Raw genomic sequence first — 17,856 nt, 5'->3', positions numbered from 1 at the left:
CCAGTGGGGAGTGGTTACGATGTATAAAAAGTCCATGGCTTTGATGATCCCTAAAGCTCCACCTCTGCCACCTCGAATTAAACCCTCTGGGGCTCCAGTGGTTTTCGAGGCTGTTGACACTCCGTTCCTTTCCAAAGAGGTCAGAGACAATCTGGAGTTTCATGTTAAGCGTAAAAAGCTACAGCATCAGTGGGGTCTGCCGATGATGGTACAGGAGTCGCTGAACGCATTCATTCCACCAGCACCAAAACTCATTGTAAGTGAATTACATCCCAAGCCAGAATACAAGGTAACTGTTGAATTGAGTGACCTTCTTTTCATCAGCAAAACACATAGGAAGACTGTTGAGGATAACATCAAGCTAAAGATAATGCATAAAAGATGGGTCTATCCAAAGTTTGTTATAAAGTCGTTGAAATCAATGTGCCCACCCGCTTCTATAGCTAAAGATCTGCTCCAGCAGAAAGAAGCAGAAAGTCTCACACATTCTACTTCTTCTGAAAAAGGAAAGGCACTGGACAAAAAGCCTGATATTTCTGTGCCAACTGAAGGGACAACACAGAATGACAGTAAATTAAGAGCTCAGGATGTGCAGTTTTCATTTAAGAACAGAGATCCGGACGTTATTGATAGGTTTGAGGTACACCTGTCTATGAAGTGCTTAGCAATCAAATTGAAAATGATACCAAAGATTGTGCAACATTCGTACGAAATATGTTTCCCTGTAGTTAAAATACCACTGAAAAAGATAATTCCTCCTGGTGTGGTATTTTTGCAAAAAAGACCAGATAGTATATTTTTCATGGAGCAGCCACGTATTGATCGTATTGAGATGAACTTGAAACACAAGCGAATTGAAAACCAGTGGGGAGTGGTTACGATGTATAAAAAGTCCATGGCTTTGATGATCCCTAAAGCTCCACCTCTGCCACCTCGAATTAAACCCTCTGGGGCTCCAGTGGTTTTCGAGGCTGTTGACACTCCGTTCCTTTCCAAAGAGGTCAGAGACAATCTGGAGTTTCATGTTAAGCGTAAAAAGCTGCAGCATCAGTGGGGTCTGCCGATGATGGTACAGGAGTCGCTGAACGCATTCATCCCAGCAGCACCAAAACTCATTGTAAGTGAATTACATTCCAAGCCAGAATACAAGGTAATTGTCGAATTGAGTGACCTTCTTTTCATCAGCGAAACGCATAGGAAGACTGTTGAGGATAACATCAAGAGAAAGATTATCCATAGAAGATGGGGCCATCCAAAGTTTGTTATAACGTCGTTGAAATCAATGTGCCCACCCGCTTCTATAGCTAAAGATCTGCTCCAGCAGACAAAAGCAGAAAGTCTGACACATTCCTCTCCTCCTGAAAAACGAAAGGCTCTGGACAAAAATCCTGATCTTTCTGTGCCAGCTGAAGGGACAGCACAAATTGACAGTAAATTAAGAGCTCAGGATGTAGAGTTTTCATTTAAGAACAGAGGGCCAGAATTTATTGATAGGTTTGAGGTACACCTGTCTATGAAGTGCTTAGCAATCAAATTGGAAATGATACCAAAGATTGTGACACATTCGTATGAAATATGTTTCCCTGTAGTTAAAATACCACTGAAAAAGATAATTCCTCCTGGTGTGGTATTTTTGCAAAAAAGACCAGATACTATATTCTTCATGGAGCAGCCACGTATTGATCGTATTGAGATGAACTTGAAACACAAGCGAATTGAAAACCAGTGGGGAGTGGTTACAATGTATAAAAAGTCCATGGCTTTGATGATCCCTAAAGCTCCACCTCTGCCACCTCAAATTAAACCCTCTGGGGCTCCAGTGATTTTCGAGGCTGTTGACACTCCATTCCTTTCCAAAGAGGTCAGAGACAATCTGGAGTTTCATGTTAAGCGTAAAAAGCTGCAGCATCAGTGGGGTCTGCCGATGATGGTACAGGAGTCGCTGAACGCATTTATTCCACCAGCACCAAAACTCATTATAAGTGAATTACATCCAAAGCCACAATATCAAATAGTTGTAGAGTTGAGTGACCTTGATTTTATCAGCGAAACGCATAGGAAGACTGTGCAAGATAACATCAAGATAAAGATAATGCATAAAAGATGGGGCCTTGCAAAGTTTGCGATGGAGTCCATTCAGAAATTTCCACCACCTGCAGCAATAGCACACAACTTGAAAGAAATAAAAGAAAAAGATGGTTTGACTAATACCGATCATACAGAGAAAGAAAAAGAGGAAAAGAAAATTATTGAAGGAAACTCAAAACTGGCAATGGGCATTGACATCCCACAAAAGACAGGTTCTGAGAAGTCGGATGCTGAACTGGACTCTGCTGCAGGCGATGTAAAAAATCCTCTGGAGCGACATCTACTGCTGAGACAGGGTCATTTTAAAGAGCATGATCTGCCACCGATTGTGGACAAATCCCTGGAGCTGTGCAGACCTCCTCGTGCTCCTCCTCTCCCTCCAGTGCTGTCTCAGAAAACAGATCCTGATATCCAGCCCCAGTGCTCCAGCTCAGGTCTCAAAGCGCATGTAGGGGATGTTAACAAAAGCACATCTACCACAGATGTTGAGACCAGGGTTCCCTGTAGAAAAGAGATGAAGGGGAAACTGGAGTTCCACCTGATCAAACAGCTGCTGAGCCAGCTGCTGAATCATCCCTACCCTGGCAGCGACTTCCACGAGGCTCCAGAGCTTCCACATTCCCTGAAGCACGGCCGCTGTACCTGTTGTGATTATCCGTACGACAGGGTCACCGTGTCTGACGAAATGGGTCCAGCCGATCAGGAGGGGTCAAGTTCCGAGGAAGCCAGCGAACCGTCCGTGATCACGAAAGACTTGCACCCGTCGCTGGATTCATTAAAGGAACACCTTCAGGCGCACCTGTTGCAAAAAAAATTCATGGACTGTGGACTTTTACCACACTGCGCTTTAAAGTCCCATACAAATTGTGCGCAGGCAGAGATGGAAAGGGAAAGGTCGACGGACCAGGCCGTACGCACAAAGCTGAGTGATAAAATGCAAAAGCGCAGGAAGGAAATCGTGGCTGGTAGGATGCCAGAAAGGAAGGGATCTCAAGATGATCAGCTAGACGAGGGGAGGGAAATAGCATCTGGAAAATCCCCAAGTAGATGCGAGTTAAAAGCTGGAGAAAAAAAGCATCCTGACTCTGATCGAAGAGTGGGATTCGCTTCAATGCCCATGTGCAAGACAACGGTGTGTCACACGTCTCCCAACAATAACCTGCAGCACAAAAATCCTGTTGAGGAGTCAGAAATCAACCCGCTGCCGCCCGCCACTGTCCCGGAAGAAAAGCAGCGTAGGAGGAGTCGTCCAAAAGAGGTCACTTGTTCCCGCGATCCTCTCCCAGAAGGACTCCAAACGTATTCTGCTGAAATATACGTTCGTGTTCACAAAATAGCTGGTGGGTCGAGGAGGACGTCTCAACATAAAACTCCAGACCGAGCTTCACCTCCACGAGCAGGCCGACAGAGAACAGGCGTGCTGAAAGAAAAGACGAGTGCCGAAACCAAATCGAGAACTCCCAAAAATCAAACGGAGGAAACTCTGGCAGCTTCCAGGCCAGAAATCCAGGGCTACTACTACTGCAATTCTGAAGAGAAGGAGCCGGTGACTCACGAGTCGTGTGCGTTTGTCCCTGATTCCTTAGGCCGTTCTAGGGAAGGAAAGCGGAGAGCCAGCAAGGAGGGAAGCACCAGAGAAAGACCCTCAAGAACCCACAAGCATGAGCGATCTTCCTCCAAGACGAGACGGTATCGGAATGGATATTCAGATGATGTCAACGTACAGGGTGTCATGCACGTCAACAGCATTGGTGATGACCGGATACCCTCCCGAAAGAAATGCTACAAAAAAAGGAAGGGATCCAGATCCAAGGAACAAAGGCCAACTTCCAGCTCAGAAGAGGAGGGCAGGCCTGTCCAGAGACCCCGGAGGAAATCTAAGTCCAGGAGAGAAGAAAGGGGCAACAATGGCCCTCACGAGCCGTCGTGCTTCTCAGTAAGTGTTGCCGTTTTTATATTTTCACTTTTTATAGTTTAGTTTTGCCACCTCTTGAGATCTAAGACACATTGTCTTGAAAGTGTAAAAACACCCAACAACGGACTTAGATGTATTTACATTGCAGTTCAGTCAAGTTTGAAAGGAACACTAGACTTACTCTTTGAATAAAGAACAGTATCTTAAACCCCAGATAAGAGAATAAGTTAGAACCTGTAGGTTTGAACAGTAATGTCTTAAATTAAATGGACAGTAATGGTCTCAGATCTACATATGTTTCAGCACCACAAGACTGGGAGGTGTTTTTTTGTATTTCAAAAGAAGAGATTCTTAAAATTCAAAGCATAAAATAACCTGAATGTTCAATTTTGTTCTTTAAAAAAAAAAAAAAAAACAACACTAAACCAGGGTGACAGAAACGTTCTCAAGTACCATAATAGGATGGGTGCCGATCAGAGAAAGCGGAGCTCTGAAAAAGGTATACTTTTACTTTGTTTTATAGTAAGCACATTTTAAATAGTGGTCGATATTTACATTGTTTTTAACTAATGATATATTTCAAGAATATTTGAGTCTTGTCATGATGGAATAATAAAGGTTGTCAAAGACGTTTTTATCTCGTAGGGTTAGCGTTAGGGTTAGGGTTAGTTCAGGTTTAGGGGTTATGGTAAGGGGTTAGGGGTTGGGGTTAGGGTTAGTTCAGGTTTAGGGGTTAGGGTAAGGGGTTGGGGTTAGAGTTAGGGTTAGATTTAGTGCAGATTCAGGGGTTAAGGCTAGGGGTTAGGTTTAGGGGTTTGGATTAGGGTTAGTCCCACTTTTTAAAATTCAAGAAAAGCATGTTTGAAGAATCTGAATCGATTGCAATAGAGACTTGACAGATTATCTGTCAAGGTGCCATACATTCTGTTTAAACGTGTTGTATTATTAAGTTGTTGAAATTGCACAGAATCGTGTATTGCAGAAACACATGCTTGTAATGACGCCGTCAATCGGTGATCAGAATGCGCAGAAGGCTGTTTATCCGCTCGCGGCTCTCAATGCTGTTCTCTTTCTCGCAGCTCCAAAATCTACAGTCACTGAGATCCATTTAATTTACAAAACGGAAGAACAGGCTCAGGTGGAGAAGCCGCCGAGGATCAAGGAGTGGTTCCAATCCTTTTGGATGTCCAGCAAACAAAGAGTGACTCAGCTGGGGGGTGGGGCAGGGGTCTGAGAGAACGACATCATATTAATTCTTCAACTTCAAATAAATGATAACATACTGGCTTTCTGTGTCGTATTTGGTAGAATGGTCGTGGTTTGTCGACCCCCCCCCCCCCTTACATCAAGATACAAACCAGACCATCTGAACCACTGCATACCAGTGTTATTCACAAGTACATGCTCCTGCTGCTGTTATTATTATTATTATTATTATTATTATTATTATTATTTCTTTCATAGCAGACAGCCTTATCCAGGGCGACTTACAATTGTTACAAGATATCACATTATTTTTACATACAGTTACATTATTCTTTTTAGACATTATTTTTACACACAATTACCCATTTATACAGTTGGGTTTTTACTGGAGCAATCTAGGTAAAGTACCTTGCTCAAGGGTACAGCAGCAGTGTCCCCCCCACCAGGGATTGAACCCATGACCCTCCAGTCAAGGGTCCAGAGTTAATTTAATTAACCCGATTAAAGACACGTTGAGTTTTAAAAAAAAGAGGATAGGAACGGAAACCGCATTTCAGTATACAGGCAAGCACGTGATAGCTACCGCAGCGGTGTGTCACTAGCGACCCCTGGTGGAGTGATTGTCTCAGCTATCATTATTTGTTTATTTAACAGACTCCTTTATCCAAGGCGACTTACAGAGACTAGGGTGTGTGAACTATGCATCAGCTGCAGAGTCGCTTACAACTACGTCTCACCCGAAAGACGGAGCACAAGGAGGTGAAGTTACTTGCTCAGGGTCACACACAGTGAGTGAGCCCGGATTTGAACCGGAGACCTCCTGGTTACAAGCCTTTGTCTGGACCACCTTGTCTAGGGTTATACAAGATACACATATCAAAACAAAACAAATCGTGTCATTTGCCAAGTTTCGCAAATATACCTTTATGGTATTTATCTTAAAGGTGAAACAGCCTCCACTAAGAAATGTCACATTTTTGGGAGTCACTTATCGGCCCTTGTCTGCTCGGCACGCCACACCACAGCCTCTGCTGGTTAGGACTACATTTCCCATCAGCCCCGATCGGAGGCGGAATCAGCCCCGAGGCGACGAGTAGGGAGCAAGCGGTCAACTTCAGTTCAGCATATTGCAAGCGGTGTGTTCATCTGAGTGTTGCTGTGCACCACGATCTCCGAAGCACTGTGATTTGAAAAAAAAAACAAAAAAAACTAAGAGTTCGCTGTAATAATTTGACTCTGGATGCAAGCGAGGTCTAAATTGCTAAGAAGCATGGACACGTTTCTGCGGAGCTGTAGCGCCGCGCTGAAGGTAAGAATCTTGAATTTCTTCCCCCCTCTTTACAAACGAGCGATCATCCATATTTTCTATAAATAGTTGTATTTGCTTAAGCACACTCGTGTTTGTAGCTGCGTTTGTAATTTGTAATCACCAACGTTGCGGCAGTAATAGAATAAAACTGCGAGTTAACTTATTAAACTATTTACGTGTCGGTTTGTTTATTTATATATATAATTTGTCAAAGTGTATTTTTACTAGCTTTTTTCCAGTTGGATGTCTGTGACTCGTTTTGATTCGCTGAGTGTCGGTATGAGTTTTATTTCATGTGACAGTCAGTCATTCATCCACAGTGCAATTTAAATTGAGCAAGACAGGCGGCCTCGACTATATATACAGGGAGGGAAATAAGGCTCCCGTTGCATAGCATTGTCCACCCATTCCAGGTTTTAATACGAGTTTGATTAACCTACAGTGTGTACAGGTAGCAAGCACAGGTGTGTCTTAAATCCTAGTAAAACCGGGAATGGATCACACTGCTGTGCAACGAGAGTCTTATTAACATCCTGGTGTTGCTATAAACATTGGGTCAATTTTAACATTAACATGAATTGGAAACCGTATAGCATGACTGATACGTAGATGAGATAACCCTATATTTATTTTTGTATTGGAGTGGGCAAGAGCGATTATTTCCCGTAAATCTCACGAGACGCAAACTCCTCCCACACAGTGATGTCACCACGCATTAGAACTCGGGCTTCTGAAACTTCCAATCGTTCCCAGAACCCTTCTGTTATGTTTGGGTTGTGTTCTTTGCCAACAGACTGCTGAGTCATAACTGGAAGCAATCGAAATCTGCAAAATAAAAACTAAAAAAAAAAAAAAAATTGGAGATTTTGAGTAGTTATCTGCGGAGTGTTGTGCGGTGAGCGTCTTGTGCGTTGTAGGATTTTGTATTAATAACGGCTTCTAAAAATGCAAATTAATTAAACATAACCGCACCAAAAAAAAAACTACAATGCGTCTTTATTAAACTCCAGGTAAAACCAGCAACGGATCAACGGGAGTCTCGTTGCCATAGCTAATTGCGTCACCCGTTCCAGGTGTTAAAAAAACAACAACTCTCTTATCAATGCCTCAATACACACAGGCAACGCTGAGTGATGTGTTTGCAAACCCTACATTTTAATGACAGTCAATGGGGGAGCGCATGACGGTGCTCCGCGATGGAGAAGTGTGTATTATCGTCTCCATTAAGTGGTTTTAAAAGCACTGAGACGGACTAATGCAAACCAGTCCTGATGGACCCTAGTGGTGTGTTTGCACTGAGATAATGCATTCAGTTTCCACAGCCATCTGGCACTGTGAGCAGTCGCTGTGTTTGCCAGGGTCAGTGGTTTGCAGTTCAGGGTGTGATTCATTGTACTGTTTATCTGTTTTTTGTGTTTTCTTCTCCCTGCTAGATTGGAGCCGGCAGCAGAATTGATCGTGGCTAGTAAAGACATTTTCCATCAATCTTTCCAGTTGTCCACTTCATTATAATTATTAACGAGCCATTTAGCAGATGCTTTTATCCAAAGAGACTAGGGGGGGTGAGCTATGCTTCATCAACAACTGCTGCTGCTGCAGAGTCACTTCCAATAGGAGCTTGTTTGTTTTGTGTCTCATCTGAAGGACGGAGCACAAGGAGGTGAAGTGACTTGCTCAGGGTCGCACACACACACACACACACACACACACACAAACAGGGAGTCAGTGGCTGAGCCGGGATTTGAACCTCCTGGTATCAAGCCCCTTTTCTTTAACCACTGAGCCATCAAGCCTCCTTGTCTTCTACTGCTTTTCTGTTACTGTACTTGTGTGATTGCCACCTCTCGTCTTGATCATTGCTATTCCTGGTGTGCTGGTAGACCCGCCACTGAACTGAGACGGCTTCAGCCTATCCAGAGCTCCCAGACAGCTTTCTCACACTCGTCTTTCTCAACATCTCACTCCAGTGCTCGGGTCCTTGCATTGGTCACCAGCGAGCTGCCTGATTTGATTTGGACAACTTAAAAGGTAGTGCATAGATTAGGGTCGCCCCATCTCCAAAGAACGACCGTTTCTGTCTGTCCCTGTGCCTTCACTCGTTGAGAACATGAAATGCCGTCCTGCTATTGTGGCGTCCTTCTAGTAGACTTTGAAAGCGATATCATTTTGTAGTTTCTTTTGATTTAGATTATGTTTGTGTTGTTTTTTGTCATTTTATTTTGTTATGGCTCGCAATCCTAAATTTCCAGGTGATGCCCCGAGCTGTATTTGATAGATCTGTATTTTGAATATATCGTTTTGCAGTCTGCTACAGCATGCAGGAAGATAAAGAAATCCAGCTCAGTATATCTAATGTGTGATTTTTATTTATATATATATATATATATATATATATATATATATATATATATATATATTATTTATTTATTTATTTTTTTTCTTGTTATTCAGTGTGTTTCCCTTTCGGCAATGTAAACCAATGTGACCTGATTCTGAAACAACGTTTTTGTGTTGGATCTCGTTAGCTTCATCAGGAGACAATAACCCCCCAACCTCTGTCAAGATGAATTTCCATCTTTTCGTGACTGCATTATCCTTCTCTCTCTGTCTGTCTCTCTCTGTCTCTCAATTCAATTCAATTCAATTCAAATTGGCTTTATTGGCATGACAATAAAAATAATTGTGTTGCCAAAGCACATATATGGCATAACCGACTCAAATATACAGACAAAGATCTTTTTTTTTTTAATACTAACAGTATCCCTCCTCCCTCTATATTAATACAGTAAACAGAATCCCTCCCTTCCCCTCTATATCAAACAGTACCCCCTTCCCCCCTCTATATTAAACAGAATCCCCCTCCCTCCCTCTATTAAACAGAATCCCCCCTCCCTCCCTCTCTCTCTCTCTGTCTCTCTCTCTCTCTCTCTCTCTCTATCTATCTCTCTCTCTCTCTCAATGGCATGACTTCAGCAGAAGTATTGCCAAAGCAATTACAAAATCAATAATAATATATATTTTTTAAAACAGCATACCAAATCATTACAGAAAATCAATCTAGATGAAAAGATAAAAAAAAAAAATTTAAATAAAACAGACACATATAAAGGTACTTGTAATGGGAGCAGATAGCCCCTAACGGAGTCTCTCTCTCTCTCTCTCTCTCTCTCTCTCTCTCTCTCTCTCTCTCTCTCTCTCTCTCTCTCTCTCTCTCACACTCTCCCTTCATTTCAAAGACAAATCTGGACAGTTGAAACCTCCCCATCCAATTACAAACAGCGGAATTAAAGTCCTTATGCTGCGCTGCTTTCCAGGGTGGAGGTCAAGTCCTGTTTTTCAATTCCAATTCCTTTTTTAAAATCCATTCTCAATTCCAGTTCCTTCGAAGGAATCGGAATGGGGGTTGTAGAGACTTAATAGTCGTTCAACTGCTCCTTTTCGTTTGAAGCCCAGTTTAATGGACTAACAAGCAGACAGACAGCGGCTTCGACTGAAGTCACGTGTCGCCGCTGTTGTGAGAAGCTCATTTTAACAGAACGCCGCTGAGATGCGATTTTGATCCAATTTCGATGCGTTAGGAATCGATTTCTGAAAGGGATTTTAAGCAGCGGATCAGAATTGAAATGTGTTTTTATTTCTTTCTTGTCTTTTGCTTCCTGTTTACCAGCGCAGTGAAGAGGAGGGCTCTGCGGTTCACGTTGTCCTTGGCAACGAAGCCTGTGATCTCGACTCCATGATCTCTGCAATAACCTTTGCATACTTTCTAGCCAAGGTGAGTACTGCAGACTCTAACGCAAACTCTAACCTTCCTAAGTGTGCCAAAAAAGCATTGTAAAGCACAGAGAGGTCTGGTAAAGCATAGGGAAGCATTGTAAAGCACAGAGAGGTCTGGTAAAGCATAGGGAAGCATTGTAAAGCACAGAGAGGTCTGGTGAAGCATAGGGAAGCATTGTAAAGCACAGAGAGGTCTGGTAAAGCATAGGGAAGCATTGTAAAGCACAGAGAGGTCTGGTAAAGCATAGGGAAGCATTGTAAAGCACAGAGAGGTCTGGTAAAGCAGAAATATATTTCCGATCTTTGATGCAGCTGGTGTCTGTTTTTCGTTGAAGACGTTTTAAAGAAATCGCGCAGCTCTCTGCGGTGTGTGTTCAATCATTAACCAGGAAGGAAGCAAACTGAACTGGCTGCCAGGTTCCTAATTTTTAAGTGCTAAAGAATATGTATATTTAGAAAAGGGAGTTTTCACAGGGGAACTACACACCGCAAGGCAATGGGTACAGCCTTTGATGTGACTTAGTGAAGGATTGCCTGGAATAACAGCTCAAATACACAAGTCTTCACGAATGTCGATTTAAAATTCAGGACGTCAACCTCAAGGCAAATAACACAAGACAATGACAGCTTTGAGTTAGCCCTGAGTGGAGCAGTGAGACGGGAGGGGAGCGGGGAGAGAGGTGGTTCATTGTGAGATGTAACCTTAGGGTGAGGAATGTGTGTGGGTAATACACTGGCTAGTTAGCGCACATTGCTGGGCATGGACAGTGTGGTTAATGCCAGCCCCTGGTGCAATAGTACTGCAGTGTTGTTATTTTTATATATAGCGCCTTTCATAGCGGACCACCATCACAAAGCGCTTTACAGAGGCAGGCTGTGAACTGCGCGTTACATGCAGAGTCACTTCCAATAGGACGTTGATTTAACATCTCATCCGCAGGACGGAGCACAAGGAGGTGAAGTGACTTGCTCAGGATCACACACAGGGAGTCAGTCAGGGGTAGAGAGGTGTGATTTGAACCGGTGACCTTCTGGTTACAAGCATGCATGTCGCCCTGGATAAGGGCGTCTACTAAGAAATAAATAATAATAATAATAATAATAATGCATTCAAACTCAATCTGTGGTTTCGCACACTCCTTTTTTGTCTTTTTCTGTTTTTCTTTTCTTCTCCTAGACTTCTGCAAAGACTCCCAAGACGCTGATCCCGGTGCTGAATATCCCGCGCTCGGAGCTCCCCCTGCGGACCGAAGGCACGTACTTCCTGCGGGAGAACGGCATTGCGGAGGAGAGCCTGGTGCTGCGGGATGAGGTGGATCTGCACGCCCTGCACAGGGCCGGCAAGCTCCTCCTCACGCTGGTGGATCACAACGTCCTGCCAGGGTGGGTGGACAGGATGGGAATGAGACGGGGATGTTTAGACAGATCGATGGATCAGGGATGGCAATGAGGCTCCTATTACATTGTGGGGCAGCGGTGTGGAGTAGTGGTTAGGGCTCTGGACTCTTGACCGGAGGGTCGTGGGTTCAATCCCAGGTGGGGGAGACACTGCTGCTGTACCCTTGAGCAAGGTACTTTACCTAGATTGCTCCAGTAAAAAACCCAACTGTATAAATGGGTAATTGTATGTAAAAATAATGTGATATCTTGTAACAATTGTAAGTCGCCTCGGATAAGGGCGTCTGCTAAGAAATTAATAATAATAATAATAATAATAATCATAATAATGGTTTGACTTTCCTGACCGCGCTCTGTGTGTGTGTGTCTCTGCAGGGCTGACTCTGTCCTGGAGGGGGCGGTAGTGGAGGTAGTAGATCACCGGCCCCTGGAGAGAGCGCCCTCTGCTGGCTGTGCGGTCACCTCCGAGCCCGTGGGCTCCTGTGCCACCCTGATCGCGGAGAGAATCGCCCGGAGCGCGCCGCATGTCCTGGACAAGCAAGTCGCGGCTCTGCTGTACGGTAAACACAATCCCTGCAGCCTCCGTGCCTGCCGAGGAGCGGCGCTCCAGCGGCCAAATACCAGGAGGTTCAAATCCCGGCTCAGCCACTGACTCCCTGTGTGTGTGTGTGTGTGTGTGTGTGTGTGTGTGTGTGCGTGTGTGTGCGTGTGTGTGTCTGTGTGTGTGTGTGACCCTGAGCAAGTCACTTCACCTCCTTGTGCTCCGTCCTTCGGATGAGACGTAAAACAAACAAGCTCCTATTGGAAGTGACTCTGCAGCAGCAGCAGCAGCAGTTGTTGATGATGCACCCTCCTAGTCTCTGTAAGTCGCTTTGGATAAAAGCATCTGCTAAATGACTAAATAATAATTAATAATAATTAATAATGTTCAATGTAAGATGTAAGTGACCAGGCATGAAGCTGTCACTAGCCCTGCTGCTGCTGCACCCAGTCCTGGGGTTCAGAACTCCCATCAGTGAAGTCTATTATTATTATTATTATTATTATTGAAATGATCATGAGCCAGGAGTTTGAGCAGGGTTAGAAACTCACACTAGCCCTGCTGCTGCTGCTGCTGCACCCAGTCCTGGGTTCAGAGCTCCCCTCAATGAAGTCTATTATTATTATTATTATTATTATTATTATTATTATTATTATTATTATTATTATTATTATTATTAATATTGAAATGATCAGGAGCCAGGAGTTTGAGCAGGGTTAGAAACTCACACTAGCCCTGCTGCTGCTGCTGCACCCAGTCCTGGGGTTTAGAGCTCCCCTCAATGAAGTCTAGTATTATTATTATTATTATTATTATTATTATTATTATTATTATTAATATTGAAATGATCAGGAGCCAGGAGTTTGAGCAGGGTTAGAAACTCGTGCGCTGTGTGTTTTTGGCCGCAGGTACAATTGTTCTGGACTGTGTGAACATGGCCCCAGAAGCAGGGAAGGTGACTCCCAAGGACAGGGAGCTGGTGGCCTTGCTGGAATCCAAGTTCACAAACCTGCCCCAGAGGGCCACGCTGTTCGAGTCCCTGCAGAGAGCCAAGTTCAACGTGGCAGGTACCACGTGCACTCACACACACACATACACACACACACAAACCCATACGTAATCAACCACACACAGACTCACGTTTATTTTCCCCGTCGCTGTCCTTGTTTCAGGGCTGAGCACAGAGCAGATGTTGCAGAAGGACATGAAGGCTGTGGGAGGAGATGATGTCACAGTGGCCATCAGCGGGGTCTACATGAGACTGGAGGTGAGGCTGCAATGCATGGAGATCCCCACAAGGGGGAGCCAGGATGAGCTTTGTCACATATCCCGTTCAGTCCCTGTGTGTGTGTGTGTGTGTGTGTGCGCAGCTATGAGCAAAAGTTTTGCATCTGACTGCATGCTGTAGCAGACTGCAAAATGGCATTAAAAACTTTGTAACACAGCGAAGGCCAAAAGTTTAGCGTCACCTAGAATTTTGGGATTGAGCCATTTAATTAATAAAAAAGACTATATGAACATAATTTAGATCTTTTATTTAAAAGCGTGTGCTCAAAGAAACTAGAAACATGATATCGCAAAAAAAAAAAACATCTCCCGGAAGGAAGCCATAATAGCAGTACAGTATTTCATGTTAGATTTCGAAATGTCACATATTTTTGTCCGTTTTTCGTTAAGGAAACGATACAAAGCCGTGTGTAACATTGTTCGGCAGGTTTCGTTCGACTTTATGAAGTAAAATTAGATCATTCTGTAGGGTGATGATGCAAAACTTTTGGCCAGAGCTGTGCACAGTTTCCATGCTCCACTCAAGCCAACCTGAAAACGATCTACTGGGTTCAGAGGGAATGCGGTATAACCCGAGTCAGCTCGGGCTGGCTGTCTGTCCGTTCTCGTGGAATGATTGCTGACGGCCGTGGTTTTGATCGGACCGGGTCGGGCAGTGACGAGTCTCTCCCTGTGTTTTTTTTTTTTCCAGGCGTTTCTCCAGCGGTCCGGTCTGCAGCAGGAGCTGTGCGAGTTCTGTCACAAGCATCGCCACGCGGCGCTGGTCGCCATGACGATCTCCTTCAGCGACGGCAACCAGCCCTACCGACAGATCGCCGTGTACAGCTACAGCACCCGACTGAGAGAGCAGGTGAGCCTTGAGCTGGGGGGCTGTCTCGCGCTTCCGTTATTACATGCAGAGGACCAAGGAGGCTGTGCGGTCGAGTGCTTAAAGAAAAGGGCTTGTAACCAGGAGGTCCCCTGTGTCACGAAAAAAACTCACAGCAAACCTTTTCATTTCAAAACCAAGGATGGAAATAAGACTCCCATTGCAGAGCAGTTTCACCCATTCCAGGTTTTAATACCTGCTTGCTTAGCCACAGTGTTTAGGTGACGAGCACAGGTCTTATTAAACTCATCGGAAAACCAGGAATGGAGCAAACTGCTATGCAGAGACCAATACAATATAATACAGAGATCAACAGGGATGGAAATAAGACTCCTATTGCACAGCAGTGTCACCCATTCCAGGTTTTAACATGTGGCGCAGGGTATGGGTAACGAGCGCAGGTGTGTTTTATTAAACTCATGGTAAAAACCAGGAATGGATCAGACAGCTGTGCAATGGGAGTCATATTTCCATCCCTGTTACAACGATACCTGGTCCCGCTCTGTGCTGAAGATAGTTCTCAGTTTCCATGCCTTATTCTCGGCTTCTTTCTGAATCCACAGCTGTGTCAAGCTCTTGAAAACTCCCAGAATCCTCACTTGAACCTCTCCACAATCACCAGCCCCTACCCACACATCAAAGCCTATCACCAGGGCAACACCCTGGCCTCCCGGAAAAAGGTCCTGCCCATCATCAAGGAGTTCCTGAGAGAGCGGGAGAGAGCGGTGCATGCTGGGACAGGCGGGGAGGAGCTGGAGGACCAGTTCGATTCCTCCTGCCGCACCCCGCCTCCCGAAGAGGAGGCTCGTCACCACAGGTACTCGGCTTCCAGGCGCAGACGTCAAGCAGCAGAGGATTCTGGGATGGAGGAGGACTCCCAGCTGCCTCCCACCCCCATGAACAGCCTGGTTGAAGGCTGCCCGCTGGACAACGGCCTCCCCAGACTGACCGCCGATGCCATCTTGGAGAAATTCAGCCGCATGGCGAAAGAGGAGGAGAATTGGGGAGAGCGGGATTTGCCTAGCGGACAGTAGAGGGTTACAGACCCGACCCCCTCCAAAGATCTTGTAGTTTAATACCTCGTTTCCATGACCGCCAATCCAGAGTCTCCCGTCTTCCCCCCCCGATCCCCCCCCTTTGATCGTCTCCCCGAGTCGAGTGAAAGGACTTCCTATGCAATGCCAGTTTTTCGACGGCTGTTGGGGCGTTTTTTTTTTTTTTCTTCTTCCCAGCATGCCTTGCGGCCAATGTCAGATTGTGGTCATTCTTTCCCAGCATGGCTTGCGGTCAAGGTCAGATTGTGGTCATTCTTTCCCAGCATGGCATGCGGTCAAGGTCAGATTCTGGCGGTTCTATCCCAGCATGCCTTGCGGCTAAGGTCGCGTACATTTGTTTAAAAACCGAAAGAATGGACGCTGTCACTTAGCTTTGACAATCCGGACAGTTCTTTGGAGTTTACAGTTACTTAATAATAATAATAATAATAATAAATAAAAATAAACAATCTGAGAATTATTAAAGCACGGAGAAACCAGCTCACCCCGGGTGCCTCTTCCACGTTCACGCCCACTCTGTCTCTTGATTGGTCAGTGTTGTGACCTACATCCGCCAATCACGCTTTGGCCCGCTTTGAGAAAGGGGGTCTGAAAAAAAAAAAAAAAAAAAAGGCATGGAATCTGGGGAATGGCGAGGTTCGAGACACAGGGAGACGAGGTCGCACACCTGCCTGGGTAAAGGTGTGCTCTGTAAAGCCGTATGAACTTTGAGGCAGTCGTGGACCGAACCGTGTGCTGCAGCCGACACCATTCTAAAAGTTCACCAGAGTGGAAGCATAGCAAAGTGTAATCAAGCACAGGCAAGCGTTGTGAAGCACCCGGAGGTACTGTGAGGGACAGCGGATTAAGAACTGTGACAAACTACTCTACAGGAGAGTCGAACGGTACAGCTTGAAATGATTGATTTATTTTTGCAATATTACCGAAGAATTGCTAGGTTTTATAATAAGATCCCTTTTTTTTTTTTTTTTTTAACTGGTATCTTTGCCTGTTTTAATTGAACTGTGCTGTCATGATAACTTATTAATTTTGTTAAACCGCGAAAGTTAAGTCTAAATGTAATGACATCAAATTACATAAATATAGTTTGTTGTGATTTTTTTTTTTTCAAAGAAAAATTAATTTGGTATTTAATGGGTTAATAGTAATCCATAATATGTTAATACTTCATAATAATCATATCAAATAACAATGTAGTATTATAATGAGTATTATAATATAAACATAATGCATTACATATTATATTCTTAATAATAATAATAATAATAATAATAATAATAATACAATTCATATTGTTAATAATAATTACAATTATTATTAGTAACAATAATGATGATAATTAATGATACTACTAATGTTGAAATAATTAAACTCTTCAGAATTTAATTTTTTCTCGTTTTTATTACTAGGAATTTATTTAGAATTTTTATTTTCTATCTTTTTTTTTTTCAATCTCTGACCAATGCAAGCTTTGTTTTGAAGTTTAAAACCGGTCATGTAATAAAAGTTTATATAAAATGCGTGAACCTGTCCTGAGATCTCAAATCCAGAATAAAATTTAAAAATAAACACACGAAAGCATGGCAATGCGGTAACCGCAGATCCAGATACAGAAATATATCGCAGAACTGACTGGATTCAAACAAAGAAGGGGTCGCCAAAAGAGGCGGAAGAGAAATACAAGAACGACGGTCGCATGACGTCTGCAATTGAACTGGAATGGGTCAATTACGTGATAATTACAATTTCAGTTACGCAGCTGTGCCACGGTTCAGTTTCACTTGCATTGAAACTGCCCTTCGTTAGAAGATGCACAATTACAATTTGAACTGCAGTTTAAAAGGGAAAGGGGGTTCTCATTCACGCACGTCCGTTTTGTTTTGTTATAAAGACAGGACAATAGTTTGGAAAACCTAGATCCCAACACTGCTGTCTGCGTTGTTTGTGATGTTAACTGTTAACAGATCTTTATGCAAATCCTGACCAATTGCATTGCAATGCTTCAACCTAATTTGTTTAAATAAAAAGAGAGAGAAATACAGTTCTGGTTAAAAAAAAAAAAAAAACGTTTGTTTGTTTGTTTGTTTGTTTTTTAATGAATAGGGTGCAATTTGAATTTTGTCAAGAGGTTACTGAAAAGAGACGCACTTTTCTGTTTAGCCACAAGGGGGCAGATTGTCTAGGAACTACAGCAGTTGTGACTTATTTTGACTGGCAAAGTATGCAGGCTGTACAGAACATACTCAAGATGTGACCCCTGCGCTCCCCTGACTGTGTGACTCCCCTCTGCACACCACGCGGCCGTGCCTTTACCAGACCCTCGGGGACCCCTGCGCTCCCCTGACTGTGTGACTCCCCCCTGCACACCACGCGGCCGTGCCTTTACCAGGGGAGACCCTCGGGGACCCCTGCACT

At 44.1% G+C, this 17,856-nt stretch overlaps 2 protein-coding genes across 2 annotated transcripts; both read left to right on the top strand.

Moving 5' to 3' along the window:
- The first annotated feature begins 2,272 nt into the window (after nucleotides 1-2,272).
- LOC131734344 (neurofilament heavy polypeptide-like) lies at nucleotides 2,273-5,237 on the top strand. The gene is made up of 3 exons (XM_059021324.1): nucleotides 2,273-4,024; nucleotides 4,433-4,502; nucleotides 5,083-5,237. Exons 1-3 carry the CDS (start codon nucleotides 2,273-2,275, stop codon nucleotides 5,235-5,237), a joined length of 1,977 nt encoding a protein of 658 aa, XP_058877307.1.
- A 986-nt stretch (nucleotides 5,238-6,223) lies between these two features.
- On the top strand, nucleotides 6,224-15,873 carry LOC117395162 (exopolyphosphatase PRUNE1). Its single transcript, XM_033994020.3, has 8 exons — nucleotides 6,224-6,518; nucleotides 10,186-10,290; nucleotides 11,470-11,675; nucleotides 12,066-12,250; nucleotides 13,140-13,298; nucleotides 13,404-13,498; nucleotides 14,210-14,368; nucleotides 14,950-15,873. The coding sequence occupies exons 1-8, from the start codon at nucleotides 6,450-6,452 to the stop codon at nucleotides 15,418-15,420; spliced, it is 1,449 nt and encodes a 482-aa protein (XP_033849911.3). The 5' UTR covers nucleotides 6,224-6,449; the 3' UTR covers nucleotides 15,421-15,873.
- The last annotated feature ends 1,983 nt before the right edge of the window (nucleotides 15,874-17,856 follow it).

The sequence above is a fragment of the Acipenser ruthenus genome, unplaced genomic scaffold (genome assembly GCF_902713425.1).
Source record: "Acipenser ruthenus unplaced genomic scaffold, fAciRut3.2 maternal haplotype, whole genome shotgun sequence".
In the NCBI taxonomy this organism is placed as follows: Eukaryota; Metazoa; Chordata; class Actinopteri; order Acipenseriformes; family Acipenseridae; genus Acipenser; species Acipenser ruthenus.
This window is presented reverse-complemented; position numbering and strand designations above follow the sequence as displayed.

Coding starts and splice junctions, on each gene's coding strand:
- LOC117395162 (XM_033994020.3), top strand. CDS start 6,450: ATGCAAGCGAGGTCTAAATTGCTAAGAAGCATGGACACGTTTCTGCGG. Junction 12,251..13,139: donor AGTCGCGGCTCTGCTGTACG/GTAAACACAATC, acceptor TTTTGGCCGCAG/GTACAATTGTTCTGGACTGT. Junction 13,299..13,403: donor AGCCAAGTTCAACGTGGCAG/GTACCACGTGCA, acceptor TCCTTGTTTCAG/GGCTGAGCACAGAGCAGATG.
- LOC131734344 (XM_059021324.1), top strand. CDS start 2,273: ATGGGCATTGACATCCCACAAAAGACAGGTTCTGAGAAGTCGGATGCT. Junction 4,025..4,432: donor ACGAGCCGTCGTGCTTCTCA/GTAAGTGTTGCC, acceptor ACACTAAACCAG/GGTGACAGAAACGTTCTCAA. Junction 4,503..5,082: donor AAAGCGGAGCTCTGAAAAAG/GTATACTTTTAC, acceptor TCTTTCTCGCAG/CTCCAAAATCTACAGTCACT.